This window comes from Cynocephalus volans, chromosome 1 (genome assembly GCF_027409185.1).
Source record: "Cynocephalus volans isolate mCynVol1 chromosome 1, mCynVol1.pri, whole genome shotgun sequence".
Lineage (NCBI taxonomy): Eukaryota > Metazoa > Chordata > Mammalia > Dermoptera > Cynocephalidae > Cynocephalus > Cynocephalus volans.
In genome coordinates, this window is record NC_084460.1 from 217937570 (window position 1) to 217961682 (window position 24113).

General features: G+C 34.0%; 1 protein-coding gene across 2 annotated transcripts in view; it reads left to right on the forward strand.

Moving 5' to 3' along the window:
* The window catches only part of ACVR2A (activin A receptor type 2A), an 82967-nt gene extending 60940 nt beyond the window's left edge, over positions 1-22027 (forward strand). For both annotated transcript variants that reach the window (XM_063097295.1, XM_063097306.1), the window contains 7 exons: positions 9921-10064; positions 12151-12294; positions 13431-13576; positions 15228-15342; positions 17629-17767; positions 20076-20206; positions 21164-22027. In XM_063097295.1, the coding sequence (XP_062953365.1) occupies positions 9921-10064; positions 12151-12294; positions 13431-13576; positions 15228-15342; positions 17629-17767; positions 20076-20206; positions 21164-21358 (1014 nt within the window). In that variant the 3' untranslated portion in view covers positions 21359-22027. The remainder of the gene's footprint in view (positions 1-9920; positions 10065-12150; positions 12295-13430; positions 13577-15227; positions 15343-17628; positions 17768-20075; positions 20207-21163) is intronic.
* The last annotated feature ends 2086 nt before the right edge of the window (positions 22028-24113 follow it).

The following is a 24113-nucleotide window of genomic DNA, read 5'->3' on the forward strand; positions in this document are numbered from 1 at the left end:
CTAGAAATGACCTACCTTTATAAAGATATGAAGTTAGCTTCTTGTTCACTTTTAAAGACTATATAAATAACACTTTAGTATTGCAACATTAATACTTTTTTAAATGATCTGAGCCTATTCAGTTTTGATGTCATGACATTTTGTCTAGGTGTAGGTTTGATAAGAACTAAAGGCTTCTAATACCTAAGTTGCGTATACAGAATAACCCTGTTGACCTTAATATTAAAGTAATAATAGGTTGTCATTTCATGCTATATCAAATTACTATCCACTAAGAAACTTATTTGTCAAAATGCTTTGTAGGATTTTCCTCTTGAACATGAGTATGTATGTGCACCTATTTAAAATTAGTAAGACACCGAAGTGATAGGATAACATTATTCGGCCAAGTCAGTTTGGGAAAGTATGTTGCTTCCTTATTTGGGGAGAATGCAGGGAAAATTTACTAAATTTTATTAAGAGTATTTAATATGCTAACATTGTTATACTTATAAAATAAATATTACATCCATAGAAATACACCTTGAAATAGGTTGGTTGCTAAGTGGTTGGAGTTTATGAATCTTTTTCTCTTTTGCTTTCTCTTTTTAAACTCTCTTCTACTTAAAAAATTAATTATAAATACATGCTTGTTATATATCAAGACAAATTATACAGAAAGAAGTGTGTCCAAAAAAAAAAATCATTTGCTCCTCCCCTTTTCCCTTTTTCTATCACTTTCCTGAAATGACCAGTTTTAACAGGTTGGTGTGTGTCTTTTGATACCTTTCTCTAATCTCATTTGTTTGAGTATATACTTTTTTCCCCTCATCTATGAACTATAAAATGTTTTTCTACAACTGGCTTTTTCTAAGTATACAGAAGATAGCTTTTCAGCTTGATATTTTAAATCTATCTCATTTGATTAAATGATGTGTTTTTAAATGAAATTTAATGGAGCTTGATTGTAAGCTCATGAAGTACAAAAAGTTCTTTTTTTTAATATAAAAATTGTGTATGTTTATATTTAAGGTACAACGTGAAATTAGTTTTGAGTTTGTATTGGGTTTCTGCTAAGAGATAGAACCTACATTTTACAAATATTATTTTAGCATGTTTAAAATATGGTGATATGATGCTTACCCTTGAGCATCTTTTTTTTTTTTTTTTTTTTTTTGTACTACTATAGGTGTTCTTCCTTCTGTGTCCCACCTTGGTGTGTAATTTTTTTTGTATGGGTAACCTAAGTTACAGCTTACTTCTATATATACTTCTAAATTAATTGTGGGGAAAAGTATCATAAATTATCCATAGACATGCAGCCTGACAAAAAATTAATTTATTGTACTTACAAATGCTCAGACAGGGCCACTTCAAGACTGGCTAAAATTTCATGTCCAAAAGCAAAAAAGGAGGAAGGGGGGAAGGAAAAAAATTTCAAGCTTTATCAACAGCTTAAGACAAGTTAAAGATGCACATTAGAATTTATCAAAGCACCTTATTTCTAAGAGTGGCTTCCATTTAAATTTTAAAATCTCAAATTTGCTTTCCCTTTGGCTTGTGCAGGGCCTCATCTGCCAGTTTACAAATGGGACTGATGCATATAGTCCAGAGAACATAAATTTTCCTTTTTTTCTTGTCTGGCAAGGAGGTAGTAGGTAGAAGGAAGTGAGTTTGCTTTTTCTCTATATTCTTCATTTCCTGGACCTCATCCTAGACCTCTTTCTTTGTTCCTAGCTACTTCATCAGTGTCAAATCTTTTTCTTTTAACTTAAGATAATAAAAATGAAAAAGTCCATTTGTTAGTGAAAGCTGTTTGTAGCAGATGGGCTGGGGAGTGTACAGGCTTTTTTGTTTTTGCTTAACCACTCACCTAATGCTTGAGTGCCTCCTGTGTGCCAGGTACTACGCTGGACGTAAAATAAAAGGGGCGCAGGGACAGTCCTTGCTTGCCTTTCTGGAGCCCACAATTAATATGTAGGTGAACTTAAAAACAGGTAAATTGGTTGTTTGGTTGACTTTGCAGCTTGGAAATGAAGGGTAATGAGAGTAAGAAGGGAGTTTCAGCAATTTTAGGCCAAGAGTGGAAGAAAGGAGAAATCTCTGATTCCAGTTCTATAGCAATTGGAAGAGGAGCCACATCTGGCATGCTTGGGCTAAGGTTAAGTGCTCAATAAATGTTAGCTGTTATTGCTAACAGAGTAACAACTTCAAAATTGAACTCAAAAGGAATCATTTTTATTGAAACTATTGTTAATACACATCAAAGTTAATACTTTGAAATTAACTTATATTATAAAAGATTTCATTTTTAGTACTGTATCAAGCACTATACAGAGCACTTTACACATTAACTCATTTAATCTTTCAATTCCCCGTGATATGGGTTCTGTTTTATCAAGTCCTTTTTATAGATAAGAAAATTGAGGCATGCATAGGTGAAGTGACTTGGCTTTGAGTCACCCTACTGTGAGTGGCAAAGCCTGGACATTTATTTTCAGAATTATTCTCCATTGATTGGATGGCTTATTTCAATAAACCATTAGGTGAGGTCCATAAAAACTAAGTAAGATAAAGAGATCACAGTACATAAATCACAGTTAAAATAGTTTTTATAGTGAGTATATATAGCCTCGTCAATAAACAGCCATTTTACCACATCACAGTTTATTTGTGTATAACATGGTCCTTTTCCTTTTTTTTTTTTTTTAAGCTTCAGATTTCAGATTACAAGTGTTAAACAAAATTTCTTTTATAGCCAGTCATATACGTGGTGTTTTTGAGGGGAAACCAAAAAGGGAATGGGCATGTCTATATCTCCTTCAGTCTTTTAACCCTAGTGCTGGCTACCCTGAGGTGCTGACTGCTTCTTGGGGAGCATATACAGAATCCTCATTTCATCCACCTTGGTCTTTCTTTGCTTTGCTTTCAGGAGGAGTAAGATTAGAGAAACTGCAGGAAGGAGGAGTTGATATGATACATCAATAAGGAATTTTGAAGATCTAATTGGATAGAATCATGGCTATGCATTTGACAATATCAATATTATTGAATCTATTAATGTATGTCTTGCTTTCCCTAGCTCAGAAACATTTGCCCTGACACATACTATATTATTTTCTTATAGATTCTGTTTCTATTCTGCACAGCAATAGTCTTTTTAAAATTAATAATTGTAAAATTTCTTAGAATGTAAGATAATTAGATGACTAAGGATACAAATTTCAGAATTTGTCAGTTTTCTCATACTTTTTGGGTAGGGGGACCTTAATTCTTTTTTATAGTCGTAAGAAGTTGTTGAAGTGTCCAAAAAAAAAAATCTATTTTTGTATCTGTCTAGATATAGATATAGTTAGAGATATAGATATATCTTGGAATGGTTTAAATAGTAAGTAAAAGAATTTATAGTAAATATCATATATACATATTTATTTGTAATATATAAACAAAGATTTATATTTTTGGAAGGATTTTGTTTTGTTCCAGATCTGTATATCTAACCGCCTGTTAAATATCTCCACTTAGATGTCTTCAGGCACTCACTAGGGTAATGATTGTCTCTTCCAGACCTGGTTCTCAGTAAACGGAGCCACTGTCCATGTGGTTATATAAGTCATACATCTAGGCTGTATCCCAGTACTGTTTTTTGCCTCATCTATCTCCCTCTGGCAGTTACTCCGTTTTTCAAGGGTTCTGTCCTCAGGAAAACTTTCTCTTATTTAACTCGCCAGTGTAAGTCAGATTTCTCTTTACAGGGGCACAAGGTAGTGACATTCTTTTTATTGCTCTTAATTTATAATTATGCATTTATTCATGTGAATCATTGATTAGTCTTTGTACCCCACACTACTTTAAGCTTCATGAGAGCATAGGTAGTCAGTGCCTGGCATAAACTAGGCACTCAGTAAATGTTTGTTGAATGAATAAATTGGAGATGTTTGGCAGTAATTTCTTTTCTACTTAAGGGCTAAGCAGCATCTCTTTCTCATCAAAAACCTAATTACTTGACATAAATGTGCTGGTTCAGTTTTCTCTGTTACCTACAATTAACGGTGTATAATGTTCAAGCTACATTTTCCATATTGTGAATCCAAACTGTTTTTTTTAATCTGTTTGTATATTTCAGTGCATTTTTGTTTGTATTTTGTTTTGATTCTTTTTATTTTGTCGCATCATTTATACATTGAGACCTGTTGTTGGTGTCTCTTGTTTTGCTTGGGTCATCTTACTTATTCTAATGTTCATTTATTGAGAAGTTAATAAGCAAAAATATACTTTTTTGTTTCATTTTTTAAATCTATTTGTGTACTTCAGTGAATTAATTTTTTTTTATTCTCTCTTGACCCTTCTCATTTTGTCACATAGTTTATCCATTGAGGCTTATTCTTGGTGTTTCTTGTTTATATTGAGTCATTTTATAGCTCATTCTAATGTCATTCATTGGGAAGTATATTGAGCAGAGATATACTTTTTGATAAGCTGCATGGGATAGCACCTCCTTGCACAGTGTCAGTATGGTGGCATCTTTATCTCTGAAAGCACCTGTATTTAAACAAGATCCGAGAGATCCTTGAGCCTTGGGAAGTTATTCAGTTGGCATGTATTTCTTTCAAGGGATGAATTTTACTTTGGAGTATTGATAAGATGTTTTGATAGTAGGATTGGCTCAGCCTTTTGGATGATTATAGATAGTCCTGAATTATCACACAAATAAAATCAAGAAGGAAGAAAAACTCAGTTAAGCAATGATACAGATAAATGAGTTGTTAGTTCTTTTTTGTGTCAGTGCTGTTGTTCTCTGTAGAAATATTATAGAAATATTGGAAACTGGGGAATATGACCATCTACTGGAGAAATTTATAGCCTTCCTTAACACTGGCGACAGTATCCCTTTTAATTTTAAAATCAGGTTCATACCTACTTCGGGATGACTGGAAAATTGAAAATCTTGTTTTCTATCAGTATCTGAGTGTCCTCAGACTGGGAAGTATGTATGGATACTTGTTCCCAGGGCTACCACTGCTTAACTTCTTCACCTCGATGTGGCCAGGCAAGTAGGTTAACAGTAGGCCAAGTCTGTCACTATGTTTTACCTGATTCTGATAATCTCATTCTTCCTGTCTCATTTTCTTGCTAGAATGTATCCGTGTTCTTTATGTTGCACATTCACATAGTTGCTAGAAACATCTTTCTGTCTCACCATTATGATTCTACTGTTTATCATGAAAGGAGAGTGAAAAAGTTCAGGAGTAGGAAATTCTAGAGGTTCTTAAGACAACTGTCAAAAAATGTGGTCTGAGAAAATTATTCTAACCATATATGAATTTGTTCAGGGCTGCTATCCAGTTTTTGTTAAAGGCAATACTGCCCTCTGGTGTCCAGAAGCAAATTCCGACTCATATCATCCTCGATTAAATTGATCGTTTTACTCTTATAGTTTTAGACTCTAGAACCTCTTAGAAAAATAAATAATTATTTAAGATTTGGTTTTATTTGCTGGCTTGAAGTTCATTGGATCAGGTAACTTGGGGTTGCATTAGAGTCAAGAATTTGTTTAGTAACCCTTACCTGAGAGGTAATGTCTGAGAGGTTTTTTTGATATTACTTTCCTCTATTTATAAGGAAAGTGTTCCCAGTCCTCATTTTAATAATACATCGGATCACTGCCAACTTTTAAAAAGCTAAATCATTATTCTCTTTCCTTCACTTTTGTAACTGATGTGTCATTTTTCATTTCATTCTGGATATGAATCGTAATTTCTTTTGCCTGTGTTTTTTCTTCACAAGCACGCCTTTCATATAATGATAGAGGTAAGATGCATTGATGTTTGTTTTATGGTTGTGGAACTTCTTGTGGATGCATACTAAACATTTTGTCCTTAGATTTTTGTCGTCATTGTTGCTTTACTGTGCATCCTTTATAGTTTATGCATTTATGTTATAAAGGTTTTTGCTCCCCACTTTTAGTATTGAAAACATGATTGATTTAACATAGTAACAGCTTTTGGTTTTAAAGGATTATTAGCAACATTTATACTGATCTAAGGTAGAATAGAGAAAATTATTTTAGTTGATTAGAAGTTAAACTTAATGGCTTCATTAGCCTTAAAAACCCTTTATTGGTTAATTTTTACAGTATGTCATTAGCGAAAATATCAGCATGTGCTCGTTTTTTAACAGGGGCTGACTTTCTGGTCCAGCCCATTATTTTTTAATGTGAAAGCTGTATTTTCACGTAGCTTCATCTTTGACCTCTAACAAATTAACTAGCTACAAAAGTATAACTTCTGATGATCTGGAGGTTTAAGGCTATAATTAGATTAGAATTCACCCTTCGAATAGAGGACCCTGAATAAGTAAAATGATCACAGATGACTCTAATAATTCATTCTGATATTGGTTATAGTAATGATATTGGCTAGTGGGGGGGGGCAGATTTTTTTTACCGGTTATTGTCATTTCAAAATTTCTTCTCAACATGATGTCTTCTGATGCCATAATTTTTACATACAAATGCATAAAGAAGAAATGTAATCATAGCTATGTTATAATGCATATCTTTTTAGTTTTGTAAAATAGCATGGCTAGTGCAAGAGAAATGGAAACTGGGGAATGTTGTCAGGAATTCTGAAGTCCTTATAGTTCTGCCCCCTCCCCCCAAGTGGTTTTTCTGTGTAGTAGGACGAAGCAGTGCTTTATGGATGACATTTGCTGTCATTTATGATGTTTAAGAGTTCGTCTTCCCAGGGGTTCATATATTTTAAAGGTATAAATCTTTTTTCCTAGAATCAAGTGTTGAGTTTTTTTGTGGGCAAATTACCATAATGATGCCAATAAACTGAAAATCATTTTTAATATTAGATTGTAGGACAAGTAAAACTTAGATATTAGAGATGCATTTAAAGCTTTATTCTGGTAATTTTCATTAAAAGCAAAAAGGTATATTGATAAATGTTACAGATTTTACATAGATTTATAATCTGTGTTAAAAAGTTACTCATTTTTTGTACCCAATTCTTTAAGTATTAAAGAATATTATTTAAAAATTACGCTTAAAAACACATTACTTCTAAAGGTTTTGACACTCTACAGGAATGTACCTCTCTAGATCTCTTTTCTTACCCTTTGAAAATTGGCCAGTGTTCTTTTTAATTTAAGCTTTTTACTTTTAAGTAATTTTGACAACAGCATGTTTTCTCACTGTTATGATACAATATTGAAAATAATTGTAATACTAGGAGGGTGATCTAACATTTCTTTCTGAAATAATGGTAGCTTAGAAACTTGCTGAAAAGAGCCTTGGAAACTTATGGGAACTTTGAAGTTTATCTGTGCATTTGGAAAACATTTGATGATCATTTTTTCTAAACATAGACACTGAAAATTATATGTTTTCTAAAATTAAAGTTAGTATACTAAAATTGTAATTTGAACTGCTAACATATTCTTAATTTGAGATGTGGATTAAATCATCTAAATCCTGTTTTATAGATTGAATAATATCCATGTGGTTGGCAGTCTTTAGAACAGAGAATGGGTAATGTGCATGTTATCTAGAGAAACTTTATTAGCCAATTTATTAAAAAGTTATTAAAAATTTTAGGGTTTCAATTTACAGCTGTTTTACTTTCTACCAGGTTATTTTCCCTCTTCAGCTTTCTGCCCTTGAAAACTCTACCTTTCTAACTTTTTCTGGTTAGCTTAATTATTCCTTTATGCAGTTACACAATAATTCTTGGACCTTGAAGACTTAATACTTTTCTTTGCCTGTAGAATAGTTTTGAACCCCCGCCCCTACACATTCATTAAAGCAGCTTACTATTAGTAGAATTTCTTATTGCAGATAGAGATGATCAGTTGAAGAATGAGGTAAACAGGGCATAGTTTTAATAAAAACTCTCCAGAGGTTCTTGTGTCTCCTCCCACTGAGAATTGTCCTTGAGTGTCCGTCCTTCCTATAAGATATATATCTGACCTCCTTGACCTGTCATTCCACTAACAAAAACACTCTCGCTTTTCTAACTTAATTAGTCCATTTCTGTTGCTTGTAACAGAATACCTGAAACTGGGTAGTTTATTAAGAAACAAAATTTAATTTTTACAATTTTGGAGGCTGGGAAGTTCATGGTCCAGGGTTGCATCTGGTGAGGGTGTTCTACTTGGTGGTGACTCTCTATAGCAACTCAGAATATCACATGGTGAGAGATGGCATGAGCAAGAGCAAGAAAGCCTCCCTTTTCACTTGCTCTCCTTATAAGCCATCAGAACCACACCATGACAACCCATTAAGCCATCAACCCATTACTCCATGAATGGGTCAATCCATTCATGAGGACATAGTCCTTGCGATCCAGTCACCTGTCAAAGGTCCCACCTTTCAAATACCATAATTGGATTTTCCACCCTCTTTATTAACACTGTTACAAGGGAGATCAAGTTTCCAGTACATAAACTTTTGGGGGACACATTTGACCCATAGCATTAACCTTTCATGTTTTGAATGTGGCAAGGAAAAGCAGTGTTTGTAGACCTTTTTAAAAATATATATATAAATATCTGAATTTGAAATGAGTCATAGGAAGTCTTCTATTTTATCTTAATGTTTTAAAATAGGAATTCTCAAGCCATTTTATAAAAATTATCTACCTTAGTTTAGAAGAAATTGCATGTTTTTCCTGTTTAATATCTTGCAGTGTTTCTGTTATTGAGCTTTCTAATGTAGTTGTAAACTTTTAAATTCCTGAGTGGCACCAGTGGGCCGAATGATGCCTAAAGAGAGCACTAAGTGTCTTTGAGGCATTAGAAGAGGAGATAGAATGGGAGAAGAAAAATTAAAGGGAGGTGCATTGATCTAGGGGTGACATAACCATTTCCAAGTGTCTGAGGTGCCACTCGGTGTCATCATATCTGTTGCTTTTGCCCCAGAAATTTTAGTTCCTCTTCACAATACTTGGCTTTGGTATGCAGCCTGTGAAACATTTCTATTGCTTTTCTCTGGAAGCTTTCCAAAAGGTTTCCTATATCTTGCTTTAGTTGCAGATAATGAACTGGTAGAATGCTTTCAATGAAGGGTTGTCATTCTACTTTGTACAGGGAGGATTCCCATTGATTTGTAAGTGTGTACTCCTATTTATATACTATTTGCTCTATCTTTAAAAAATTAACTACAGTGCACTTCTCTTTCATTTACCATACGTTGTTACCCACTGTGATGACTGCTGCTTTTCTGGATTTTTATTTGTACTTTCTTTGCCAATCAGCCCCAGAATACAAATAATTTTTATCTCAGACCAATTTTGGGAAATAGTTATAAGCAAAGGGATGAATTGTTAATATGTTGAAGAATTAGAATGAACAGAACAGTTTGGCTATAGCAAACTTACATATATTCTTTGATTTGCTTTGCATTTGATAGACCTACCCGCAATGTTTTTAAGAATGACTACGGGTATTTCTAAGATTAACGAAGAAAAAGTTTAAAGTTATTGGAGAAAGTACTGGATTTGGGAGAGAGGAATTCTTTGAGCTATTGCCGTAATTTGCTGTTTCAGGCACTTTTCAAATCCTCATTCTCTAAGCAAGTATTAACAAAACCAATGAAATACTGTTAGGAGTATTTTAAAGTTCAGAAAATCATAGTGGGAAAAATTAGTGAGACTGGATTAAAAAGATTTTAGAATCGTTTCTCCTGCTTTATGTATATAGCAGTAGGGCTGAATGTTATTATGAAAACTTTTTAATTCACGTTGCCTGCCTTGTGATCACTGTAGATAATTATAGGGTTTGAGAATTCAGTTCTGACAGGATTGAAGTTAATGTCATCCATATGTGTTTACCATTTCTGTCAGTTGATTCTTCGGTATACTCACTTTTTTCTCATTTTTAGAATCGATATGTATCATGTTCTACTTACTCACAGTATTATTATTGCTTATTTGTAGGACCCAGGACCACCCCCACCTTCTCCATTACTGGGTTTGAAGCCACTGCAGTTATTAGAAGTGAAAGCAAGGGGAAGATTTGGTTGTGTCTGGAAAGCCCAGTTGCTTAATGAATATGTGGCTGTCAAAATATTTCCAATACAGGTATGTTTACTGTGGTTTTCTCATCTACATATATTTTTTAAAAGATGTAACTGGCTAAGTCATTGTAACTCAGAAACAGTTTGAAAACACAAGGTGGTTCTTTGTGATATTGGAAAAAGCAATTAGTCCTTTTATGTCTGCCTTTGCATCTGAGAAATGGAATTGTTAGTACAACAATTGTTTATTTGGAGTGGTGGAATTACAATAAATGATTGTATAGATCTTTTATCAGTAAAAATTCTACAGAAATGCTAAATACGAATGAGGATTCCAAAAAAAAAAAAGCCTCATTGTCTGAGTAGTTAAATTTTAATACCCCTTTGACATCAGAAAAAGCAAACAAGACCAAAAGAGTAGTGTGCTTTGTTTTAGAATTGTTGTTGGAAGGTATATTACCAGACTTTAATTTATTTTCATTCTCTTTTGAGTGTTTATGTAATTTCAGTTTTTGTTTGGCAAATTTTCAGAGGCAGTGAATCAAGACTAAGAATAATTGGTGTATTGTTGAATTGTTTTTCTTTTAAAATTGGCTGGACTTCTCATAAAACCCTGGTCTAATGCACCTCTGAGCTATTCTTTTGTTTTGTTCATTTGGTGGTATAGAGTTAAGAAGATTCCATCTTCCCTGTCTCTTGCTTATATATACCCCTGCAACTAATGACATCCTTGGTACTGAGGTCCTGGCTGGACTTGGTGATACAGGCTCCATACCACTACACCTAGACAGTGGATCATTCTTATTCCAAGGTTATCACATAAGTAGTTTCTTTGTCTTAATATACTTAGATTTTAGCCTTCTCCAAAGCCTGTTCCATAGAGTCTGTGAAGTTTATTACTTTTATTTTATTTTTTTGGTTGCAGTGTAGATACTGTGAACTACATTTTAGTTCTCAGAGAAAGTGTATTCTGTTGTAACAAGATTCATAAATAAGATCAAAGAAGAAGTTACTTCAGTGTGTGAGGCAGCTTAAAAATTAGACATTTCGATGACACTAATTTAAGAGTAACAGCAACAACAGAAGCTAGCATTTTGTTCAGTGCTTTTCTTGTATTAGGTAGGGATGCCTTCTGTATAGGAATACTCACTAATACATATACATATGAGCACACGAGGGTACTTCAAAAAGTTCGTAGAAAAATAGAATTAAAAGATAATACGAGTCTTTCCACAAACTTTTTGAAGACCCCCTCATATTACCCATATATACATATAATACAACATATACTATAAAAACCCTATGAGACAGACACTGCAATCCCTGTTTTTCTTAGTGAGGAAACTGAATAATTGTGTAATTTGCCAAGGATTAGTGGGAGAACAGGGATTTAATCTTAGATAGTTTGGATCCAGAGGGTTTCTAACTGTTATTTTACGGTACTTGTCACTCCCTTCCACTGTCCTTTCATACTGAAAATAAACTAAACTTTTATGATTAGTTATGTAGTAGACATGGATTATTTGCAGGCACAAATGAGTGTATGGTGTTTTATGTATTGAAGTCTGGCTTGAGGAAGTAACCGCTTGAGCTAAAGCCGACCCGGTGTTTTATGTATTGAATATTTATGCTCCTTGCTCTCTCACTTACTTTTGAAGGGTATGCTAAACATATTTTTTAAAAAATGTTTGATATGTTAGTCTTTGGGGAAAAAAAAATGTTTTCTATTTAGACTAAGTCATTCTACCTGCATTTCATCTTTCAGGGAGACTGTTCTGAATAGCAACACAAGTAACTTCACACCATTATGAAATTGCAATGTAATACTTGTAATAACTTGTAAGCAGAATATGTTGCCATTGTAAGATACAGAAGTGCAGCATTTCTGATCAACTCCTGTGTTTATAAACTAGAAACACAGAAAAGTGTGTTTTAAGGGATTGGGAATGGGACAGGGCAGGCATTTAATATGAAATGGTTACCCATTGTCAGAGATTTCTCTTATTAAAAACCAGGACTAAACTAAAGTATCTTTTAATACTTAGCTTCATTTTTTTGTTTTGCTTTAGCACTTATTTGAATAAACTCTTAGTCGTGATTTATTTACCTGTATTCTTTGCATTCTTACTATTGTTTCTTTTTAACTCTAGGACAAACAGTCATGGCAAAATGAATATGAAGTATATAGTTTGCCTGGAATGAAGCATGAGAACATACTACAGTTCATTGGTGCAGAAAAACGAGGCAACAGTGTTGATGTGGATCTTTGGTTAATCACAGCATTTCATGAAAAGGTAAAAACTACTTAATATTTTGATTTAGTAAAGTCAGTGATTTCTACCTATCTCATGTTGGCTATAAGTCCCTCAGACTTATTTTTTCTGGAGATAGTTTGTTATTGTGGTTGATTAATATTCTACCTGAAAATACAAATGACTTTAAATAAGCATTGGTTTTAAAAACTAACTTATTTTAATAAAAGAGCAAAGATGGGAATTTTTTAACCTAATTCTCTATTCATATAATGCCAGTCTTTTATCCTGATTTCCTGTGCTATAATTACTTCACTTACAAATACTTATTTCAGTATAGACAATGGTTAGTAATTTTCATTTATAATCCATTTTGATTACATGAACCATTTTTTTTTCAGATTGCATTTTATGTATTAAAACCTTAAATCAGAGCTGGCTGGTTAGCTCAGTTGGTTAAAGCATGGAGGTGTTAACACCAAGATCCAGGGTTTGATCCCTGTTACCAGCCAGCTGCCAAAAGAAAAAGGAAATTTTAAATCAATCTAGCTTAGTGACAAAACCAGAGTCAGGAAATTTATCTGAACTTTGATCTGGCACTAACTTGCAGGGTAATTATCACCAAAATGCCCTTGCTAGTTTTCCTCAATGTTTCTACTTTTAGGTTTAGTATGAAAGTACCATTAATAAGTAGGATACTGTGTTTTTGCTAATTGGTTTCAGCGTTGTCAGATGTAAGTGGCACTTTCACATCTCTTAAATCTTGAACAAAAGTATGACAGTAATCTCTAGAGGAAGTTTGTATGGTACAATTTTGTGTTTTCCTGGTCCTATGATATAACATCTCTGTAGTCAGTATATTTTAACTTTTTAAATATTTTCTAGAACTTTAGATTTTCAGCTAGACTTTATTTTCTAAAAACTTTTACCTTCTAAATTGGGGGAAATTGTTCCTGTAATAAACCTTTAAAAATCAATGGTATTCTTTTCTGGACAAATGTTTATTAATGTGAATTAGAAGGAAATTTGAGCCATTTCAGAAAAAATTGATTTTCGGATATTATACTGCATTGAAAAGAAAGATGTTGCCTTCCATAACCTCTTAGGTAAAAAGAAAAGTCTACATGTACGTATGGCTTTTGTAAAAAGCATCCTTTTTTTCCCTTCCCTTTCTTTAGGGTTCACTGTCAGACTTTCTTAAGGCCAATGTAGTCTCTTGGAATGAACTGTGTCATATTGCAGAAACCATGGCTAGAGGATTGGCATATTTACACGAAGATATACCCGGACTAAAAGATGGCCATAAACCTGCCATATCTCACAGGTAGAGCCAAACTTATTTTGTTTTCCCAGTTAATTCAGTATATGTTTATTATTTAAATTTTTAAACCCCTGGGGTAAAATTTATTTTTCCCCTAGTTATCCATTCATGCTCTGTAAGGCAGTTGATTTTCATGTTTTTTAAATTAGCTTTGAGATTGGCCAGGAACTATTTTGGATAATGTATATGTTAACATCATTAGTAAAGTTTAATTATCTACTTATGTTTTAATTTGTCTTATTTCTGGAAAGCACAGCTGAGAATGAAAGTGTATGTTCTATTTCAAAGAAAAAAAGTTTGTTTTACCTCAAAACAAGATTTACTTTAAAGATGATTATAAATAGGCATAAGAGGATTTAATTAAGGAGAGACTTTGAATATCTTCTTTACTTGTTTTTGAATGACCGTATGATCTTTACCCTGAGCTAAAGTAGAGGGAGGAATCATTAAAACAATTGTCCAGTGAAGAAATAGTACTTAGACCCAACAATTGTCATACCCTCAAAAGGAAAAATTTTCCTTAAACTTGTGATTTAGTTTGCCGTGTATTTAACTTCTGTGAACATGGGATTCAGTTTGTTATTTTGTACTCATTTTAAAGATGGTTGTTTTAAAAGTAGGCATTAACTCATTCATTTAAAAAAATATTTAGTTGAGTGCCACCAGGTGTTTTATGTTGCTGGGAGGCATTACTTTAAATCTACTTCTAATATAGATTCTAATTTTGCAAACCGTAAATGACTTCTACCTCAGAAGTAACTCCCTTTCCTCTCATCTTTGTACATGCACCTTCCTAGCTGTATAGGGAACTAACTCTTCAAAGCCCCCAAAGGTTATCAGGAATAGGGACCCTGAAAGTCTTCTGAGACAAAGACTGATTGGGTTTTGTAGCAGTTGTGTCTACCCGTCCCTCATCTATCCCACTCTTGGTCTGTGTGTCTGTACGCAGAAATCTGACCATTGGTTATGGCACAGATATATTTAGCTAGGGTCTAATAATCTCTAGGATGAACCAGTTCAGGCAAGTGTATAGAGGAGGTATCTTACCCCTTAAAACTGTTACCCTTTTCAGAACACCAGGATCTCGCTAAAGCAGTGTATGCTTACGGCAGAAAGTTTCTATGTAACACATTCCTAGAGATGGTTTTCTACTAGGATCGAAGAACCACTACAGTAAGGGACCATTCTAAAATGTAGGTTTGTGCCAATAGGCAAAAGTCTTCAATTCAGCTGTTTTTTGAAAATTCTTTTTTTTTTTTTTTTATTTCAGTTTCTGTGGGAATTTGTAACTATAAACTCAGAAATCATTCTTATTTTAAAAAACAGCAATAAAACAGCAATTTCATGATTGGTAGGTAGACATAGACAACATGTGTTTTTGAAATGGCAGTTCTTTATAAAACTGATTTATGGAGAGGGTTCCTTCATACTGTCCATGTTATGAACTGGACTGTATAACTGTACTCTTGTGTTTCAGGCTATGTGGAGGCTGTGCTTAAGCTTTTTCTCCCTTTCCCTTTCTCTGCATTTCATACTTTTAAATAACTTTTCTTTTTATATCATACATATTCTCCCACTTTCCCATTTTTCAATAAAAAATTTTAAAAGAACTTGTTTAAACTTACTTTGAAAACTTTATCTTTCTATTTGCAAGGGATATCAAAAGTAAAAATGTGCTGTTGAAAAACAATCTGACAGCTTGTATTGCTGACTTTGGGTTGGCGTTAAAGTTTGAGGCTGGCAAGTCTGCAGGTGATACCCATGGACAGGTAAGGATGATGATTATAAAATGTAAGAAAAAATAAGTTTGCCCCATATTTCAGGATTGAATTTGTCTAAAATTATTGTGATGGTGATTAAATCTGCATCTAATAAAGAATTATATGTTCAGTTTTCCGAAGATGACATTTTCATAGGATGGTAGAGGACTCAGGTGGTTTAGATCAAGCACTTCATAAAACAACCCTTAGACAGACGTCATAGGATTCTTCTTTTAAAACTGATCAAAGAAGAATCCAACACCTTTTAATAGACCTCATCCTTAGGGAGTTCTTAGTATTAACTTAATAATGAACTTGTTGATTCTTTCACCATCTTAGAGGAGTGGGAGAATAATCAGTCACTATTCTTGCTAAAGTGTATTAAGATACCCTGCCCATTTTTCCACAGTTGTAGTGATCATACTCTTTAATCAACTTTTTCTGAATTTTCTTCAGAGTTCAGAGCACTCGTAAAGCTCTGAGTGAGGTGTCTAACTCTAGTTAAAGTCTACACGAAGAGATATCAGCAATGAGAACTTTCAGGAGGGTCAAAGGAGAAACTGTGAGGCAGGGAAAGGTGTTTTCACTCCTACGAGATTAGCTTTTAATCAGCAGAACCAGTTAAACCTGAAAGGTGACATTTTCTACAAAGCCAAATGATTCAGGCTTTGGCATTATCATTTGCCTTTCAAATCATACAAATTACTGGTCAGCTGATCCTTAGTTTTCTTTCTCCGAGCATATACTTTTGATCCCCAAGAACACAGTTATAAGTGATCATAGCACAACAAATTTTAGCATATTGACTAACAATGTTTTGGGGCAGTGGTCAGCAGTCATATAGCTCTAGAAAAGCTGACACCAAATTTGGGAATGGAGACAGTGTTGTGGGGAATACTACAAAGACAGAGATTATGTAAGAAACCTAAGGACAAACTTCTGAGCTAATTGTATGATTGACTATCATAAGACTAAATTTTGGGAACATTTTTATCCTGTAGTACCTCCCCGTTGTTTTTCTTTGTTTTGAGAAAAAATTCGGGGACTCATTCATGTCATCCTTCAACTCCCTCATGATTGGGTTACACAATGAAGTAAAAATAACTAACTGCTTACAGCAATGGCTCCTTGACTTTAGATTTTATGGACCAGAAAAATTTTAAAATATTCAGAGGGACTTGCATGTTATTGCACATTTTATATATTGTAAGGAAAGAACACTGGGAAAAAACCACAGATTTTATCTAATATCATCATCATTGTATAAGACAGGACATTTTGCACTAAAAAGGTAGATAAGCCATAATCTCATAAATAAAAGAGGTACTTTGGATGGCATACATTTTTCTTTAAGAGAAAAGTAGGCTTTTGGGAAACACTTGCTTATAGAACAATTAAAATAGTTATTTAGAGTAGCAAAAAAAAAGATTTCTTTTTCTTTAAGTGTTCTCATTAAATAAATTAAAAACTTGAACTTTAGAGTCTTAATGATGTCTTTTTTTTTTTTATAACATCTGTTATATGTATATTGGCATATAATTACTTAACTTCTAATCTAGTGACCTGTCACCTAAGGATGGAGCTTTTGGGGCCGGAGGGGAAGGTCTAGGCTACTCCCTAGATCTACTAAACTCACGTATATAGTGGTCTATTCAGCTGTCTCAGAAAAATTTTGTCAGGATTCATATATGAATGTTGTCAAGCACCAACCAAAGCTTCGTAACCATAATTACAGTACTAAAAAATACCAGATTCTTGGGGACAGATATAAATAAGAGACTCCAAATTGTTGGAGACAGAAATACATAGATTTTGTACAAATAGAACTTTTTTAAAAAGTTGATCCATCCCCTATTTCTTTTTACAACATTTTGTAATGTTCATTCATTCTTTTAATACAGAGAAAAAGAAGCTCTCAAAAAGGGTGCTTAAGTTACATTTCAAACAGTATACAAAGATATAATTGAAAAGTATGCAGCTCTCTTCTCTATTCCATCTTTCTCCCAGAAAACAATCATTTTTCAGTTTCTTGTGCTTATTTACAGAAAGGAAAAAATTTCTAAGTCTGTACCAGCACGTCTTTTGATATATTTTAAGTGTACCAAGGAGGGATCTTACTATATACACCCTATCTATAGTCTTGTGATCATAATTTGGTTACCTTGATAGTAGTCCACATTTGGTTTTGGTTACCTTGTTAGTAGATCACATTTGGTTTGATTTTGTAAAAACAAAATCATAAAATGTTAATTCATAAAGTTGATGAATACTGTTTGCTTTCATTATCTTTTTCAGGTTGGTACCCGGAGGTATATGGCTCCAGAAGTATTAGAGGGTGCTATAAACTTCCAAAGGGATGCATTTTTGAGGATAGATATGTACGCCATGGGATTAGTCCTGTGGGAACTGGCTTCTCGCTGTACTGCTGCAGATGGTAAGGGAAAAAATATGTTAAAAAATACGTATGCCTACTACACCTGTATGAAAAGGGATGATTACAGTCAAAGGTAATTTTTAAAGAACAATTTTTTTTTTTTTTTTTAGTAGACTCTAAGAGGTGGTAGAGAATTCAGGAGGCCAGGGAGCTGAGGGTGGAGCAGGAGAGGAAGGGAACTAATATGTATTGATCCTTTACCATTGCCAGATGTGTTACTGGATATTTCACATACCATTAGCTTGTTTCCTAAAACAGCCTTGGAGTTAGTTTTATCTGTTTTACAGATGAGGAAAATGAGACTCAGTGGCTTGCCTGTTTTAGCCTCAGGCTGGTAAATGGTGAACCCTAGGTTTGAAACTGATCTAGATGTAGGGAGCTTTGGTTAGGTCCTATGGGTCCTGCTCTGGTTCTAAAGTCAACTCTTGTGGTGAGAGATGCATGTAGAGTGGGAGGGACTTTGCCTTCCAAGACACTCAGGCTAAGTCTGTTCAGCACTTGGGTGATGCCAGCATATAACTAACCAACCAGATTGAATTCAGTTTATCCTTATGACACATAACTGTAAGCATGCGTTTAGATGTACCACAGGTTAAATTCTGCCTCCTTAAAGCTTTGAAAGTCTGACCTGATGTAGACATTATTGTAAACATTAGTCACTTTCCCTAATACAGCACCTTGGTTCTAAAGGGTCCTGTTCTTTGTTCTTCTTATTGAAGTTCATGTTTAAGTCCCATAAATATTTGCTTTTTATTTATTTCTGTAAACCTGCAGACTGTTCCTAGTGTGACAAAATTAGTATTCTAGTTTTAAATTGTTTTAGTGCTCCATAAGGTATATACTCTTCAAATATTTTGCAGCAGTTTTTTGGATAATATAAAGCAAATTTTCTGACTGCTAAGCTCCCGAACAAATGTAAATGAGCTTAATCTGGTTTTCTAATTTATAATTGCCTAAAAACTTCCTTCAATTGTCAAAGACTGTAGAAGAAGTTGTGTTGAAAATTTAAAAGCTATACCAACTTAACCTGTTACTAAGAATATTTTATTTTCTTAGTACTGTAATAGGCTCATTGTAGGATGGACTAAACTACCTCTGGAATGTGAAATTCATTTGGGGGTACTGCACTTTTAAAGGGAATAGTAGAGTGTTCAGAAATGGGCAGCCATTCATTCTTCCAGGATTGGAGATTTGGCATGAGAGTGGATCCAAAAGCTAAGAAAGGCTGGAATAATTTGAACTTAGAAGTCTACAGGAAGAGTAAACGGTTCAGTATATTTTGACTCAACATAGAACAGGAATTACATTTATTATGTGCATTTATGGAAGCAGAAGTAGATCAGATGGCAGATGTTAGAGGAAAATATATTTCGTAAGAACTTTAATAATATGAACTCTCGATAGCAAACCATTGGATTAGGTGTTATGGGGGACCCAAGGCCCTGTCCCTCAGGTAACACAGTTTATTTAGTTAAGGTGATACAATATATCTTGGACAATTAACTCTATAGACTAACTTAAGTGTGAATTATCTATCCCACTGCCTAGTACCTAGGTATTTAGGAAATATTTTTGAACGAATGCAATTATCTGAGAAGTGTAAGGGAGTATTATGGGAACTTAGAGGAGAAATTGCTTTGTAGGGAAGAGGAATTATCAGGGAAGTTTTTATGGAAAAAGAAAAGGATAGGTATTTTTTCTTATATCTTGTCTTAAGTGCTTTGTACGTTCTATGAAATACTTAATTGCAGAGTGAGGTATTTCTGACTCTCAGAAATTGGGGCAGAGAGGATAGTGTGAACAACATTGCTAAAGTGGGTGCTTTCAGATTTGTTGATGACTAGCTGTTAATTAAATTCAGATTTTCAAACTTTAATGTGGTGCCTGGAGGGGACTTGGATATGCCATAGAATAAAGATGTTTATAACAGAATGAACTTAAATGTCTCCAGAGATGGAAACAACACTATTAACATTCTGATCTGAATTGCAAGGAGTGGGTACCTTAAAGGGTAATATGTCCTTGACTTGCAAATATCGATTGTTCCCTATGTTCTGCATGCAGATTGATATAGGCATTCCTCATAGAGCAGATGAAGTTCCTTACAACCGTCTTTCATAGGGCTACATGCCAAATCATACACCTTTTGATTTCTCATAAATTTGGTCATACTGTGTATAAGTACAACTGAGAATACATTTCTCTCTTGTTATTATAACGTGTAAACAGTTGGAAAAAGGTTTTTAGAAACTTTGTACCAGTTTAGAAGTCGGGAAGATTTTAATTTTTTTCTCTTTTTACATTTCAGGACCTGTAGATGAGTACATGCTGCCATTTGAGGAGGAAATTGGCCAGCATCCATCTCTTGAAGACATGCAGGAAGTTGTTGTGCATAAAAAAAAGAGGCCTGTTTTAAGAGATTATTGGCAGAAACATGCTGTAAGTTATACAGGGAGCTTTTCGTTTGAAATTCCAATAAAACACTTTTCAGAGGAATGATTTATCTCTGCACATTTTTCTTTCTCTTGTGAGGTGATCTTCACACAAGATATTCTGTACTAGAGTTTTAGAGGCAGTAGAATTAGGATTGTGTCTGCATATGAGGGAGATTATGAAGCCATAGTGCCTTGGAAGGCTGTTATTTTGATGGTCCTGTACAGATGAGAATGTCGTCTATTTGGAAAGACTCCCAGGAAAGGAATGCCTGGCTCTGAGCCTGTGGTTAGGTAAACATGCTGATCACCACCTTCCACTTTAAAAAGCTTATTAAGCACCACATTTTCTCCTCTCCATGGGAGTTTGTTTTAGCCTTTTGATTTGGGCTTGGAAGACTTTCAAATTCTAAAGAATGTATTAGAACTAGAAAACTAGACAGAGGATAGGACAATATTGCCCTGGTTGATTTGGTCTAAATGTAACTAGAAACATGGATAAAATCAGGTAGGGAATCCTCAAGGATAGCTTTTAATCTTCTATTTAATTGCAAGGTAGAAATGCTGATATTAACTAAGAAAATAAAAATTGGTATACCCCTCTTTGGCCTTGGTTTCGAGTCCAGTTCAAGAGTTAGCATTGAAAAGACCTGGTTTATGAACAACAGATAGGGATTTTTGGAATTTCAATAAGTATTTCTGTTGTGATAGTCTCCAATGCTTAAAAAAATGATTTCTCTCAGTACTTTTCTTCATGATCCTGCAAATGATTCTCAATAAAAGTGAATGTTCGGTTTGGATCCCCTTACTGCCCAGCTGCCAAAAAGAAAAAAAGTGAATGTTGACAAACAGTATCAAACTTGGCCAATCTTGACAGCAATTTCTTTATGAAATTTTTATTCTATTTCGTAATGGCAAACAAAAATTGGTGTGGTGTTTGAATATATATTTTTCCTCCTTTTAGGGAATGGCAATGCTCTGTGAAACGATAGAAGAATGTTGGGATCACGATGCAGAAGCCAGGTTATCGGCTGGATGTGTAGGTGAAAGAATTACCCAGATGCAAAGACTAACAAATATCATTACCACAGAGGACATTGTAACAGTGGTCACAATGGTGACAAATGTTGACTTTCCTCCCAAAGAATCTAGTCTATGATGGTTGCACCATCTGTACACACTAAGAATGGGACTCTGAACTGGAGCTGCTAAGCTAACGAAATTGCTTAGTTTTTTTGTGTGTGAAATGAGTAGGATGTCTCCTGGAAATGTAAAACCTTCCTTTGTTGAAAACTGTGGTTCTGGGAGACATATCGCATTGCCTACAGCACAGACGTGAAGGACATGAGACTAAGAGAAAAGTTGCAAACTCTTATAAAGAAACTTTTGAAAAATGTACATGAAGAATGTGGCCCTCTCCAAATTAAGGATCTTTTGGACGTGGCTAATCAAGTGTTTGAAAACTGACATCAGATTTCTTAATGTCTGTCAGAAGACACTAATTCCTTAAATGAACTACTGCTATTTTTTTTTTAATCAAAAACTTCATTTCAGATTTGAAAAAGGGTAACTTGTTTTTATTGCATTTGCTGTTGTTGTTTCTATAAATGAATATTGTAATGCCAATATGACACAGCTTGTGAATGTTTAGTGTGCTGCTGTTCTGTGTACATAAACAAAGTCATCAAAGTGGGGTACAGTAAAGAGGCTTCCAAGCATTACTTTAACCTCCCTCAACAAGGTATACCTCAGTTCCACGGTTGCTAAATTATAAAATTGAAAACACTAACAAAATTTGCATAATAAATCGATCCATGTTTTGTAACAAGTTATTACAAATTCACTGTGTTATTTAAGAAAAACGGTAAGCTATGCTTAGTGCCAACAGTAAGTGGCCATTCGTAAAGCAGTGTTTTAGCTTTTCTTGTGCTGGCTTATAATTGCGGGGGGGGGGGGTGCTGTTTTTTGAGATGAAAAGATAAGTGTCATTTTCCCTTTCTTCCCATGTTTTAAAGCTTCAACTTACATACAGTTCCCAAAATACTGCATACTTACCTAAGTTTTTTTTATTTTTTATTTTTTTTAGGTGTGCTGTGTTTGGGGAATATTTGAAAATTTAAAAGCATGATTTAAATTTTTTTTAAATAATGAGCTGTGACACTGGAAAGCTCTTCATTTTATCTTTTAAAATAGATTTTTTTCCTATTTATATATGTAAAATTGTAGTGTATTTCTTTTCACCAAACAGTGTGTGGGACATTATCACTGTTTTAGGATCACCTCAGGAAGTGTCATTACCCAGAATTCCTCACTCTCTGCTTTGAGAATTATCACTTTTATCACTATTTCTGCTTGGTGCCATCTTGTGAGAGTAATATTTGATGTCTGTGATATGTAAAGAATTATCCTAGGATAGAAATATTAAACTTTAAGCACAGATTTCAGATGTTACTGCTTTAAAACAAATCAGGGATAACAAGTTAAACTTATAACTTAAAATATGCAATGACATTTAGAGGTAACCAATGTTGATATAGGTAACATAGCCTAGCCTCCTCCCCCAAATTACTTTCAGTTAACACTGATACTAATTTAGAATAGTTCATGCCTTATCCTTGCTAAGAAAATGGAACTGATGGTAGGTAGCTGCCAAAAAGTGCTTTTCAAAACAATATTACATTAGAATGTGATTGGATTCTTCCTCAAATTTATACAGGCCAAAGTAAAACATGAATTTCCTGAATTTCTAGATTACTAACCAACAAATAGCCAGTATTATGCTATGTACTTTTGTCAGGTCATTTAAAAATCCATATATTAATTTCATAGAAGAATTTTTACATGTCACTATCAGGATCTCACTGTGAATGTGTTATCTTCAAATGGTTAATTAACCACACAGTACACTACATTTTACATATAATATGCACTTAATCTCTGGGAATAATAAATTATGTTATTTATAAATAATACATAGGTCATCAGACTCTAAAGCAGGGAGGGAAAGAAGAGTAATAGCGTTCTTGTGTGTGCCACACACCATATAGAACAGTTTGTGCTCTTGGTCATTTATGTACTCAAGGTCTCACTGTACTCGTAAGAATTCCCATTTTGATGTTGTGTTCACTTCTTTATTTCAAAAAGTACTTTACCTTTCCATTTCTTGATTTGGTTTTGCTTCCATTTTGAAACTAATCAAGAAGGGAAAATATTGAGAATATGCATACAAGAAAATTATTCATCTCCTGAAGATTAATTTCTACCTGTTGTAAACACTTAACCCTCTTTTTAAAAGTTAAAAAAAAAAAAAATGATGAATGTTTGGCTTATGTGAGCACTAGAGATAAACTTTATAAAACCAGTTACTCACAATATAAAATGTTTTCTCTTCATGTTAGGAAAAATTTTTAGAAATCCTGGGTATTGTACGTAACCGTAGCTAAACAATTTTAAAACTTGTATCCTTTTGAGAACTGTATTAATGGAAAAACCTTTTATAAGGAGTAAAATAAGAATGTTCCAGTGACTACCTGTCCTGATACATTGTCTTGTTAAAACTTTCTTTTGCAGGGTATTTTCGTGTTTGGTTTACAGTCAGTGCAGAGTGGGCAAGTTAACAAAAAGTTTGAGCTAGGGATTCTAGAAAAAGGAAAGATCAAAGAATGAGAAAGATGATTTGTTTGGGGGCAAACTGAGACCCCAATAACTTTTTCCTCATGTGTTTGGTGCTCCTCACAATTCGTCTTGTATTTTTGCCTTTCTGATACCCATCAAAACTGCTGCTCTTATATTCTTTACCTTGCCCAGATCGCCTTGTAAGGAATGCTTTATGAACAACTGCCATAGACTGATGGATTAACCAGTGTTTGGCTTTATTTGAAGTCTATGCCCTGCACAGTTCTTATATGTATTTT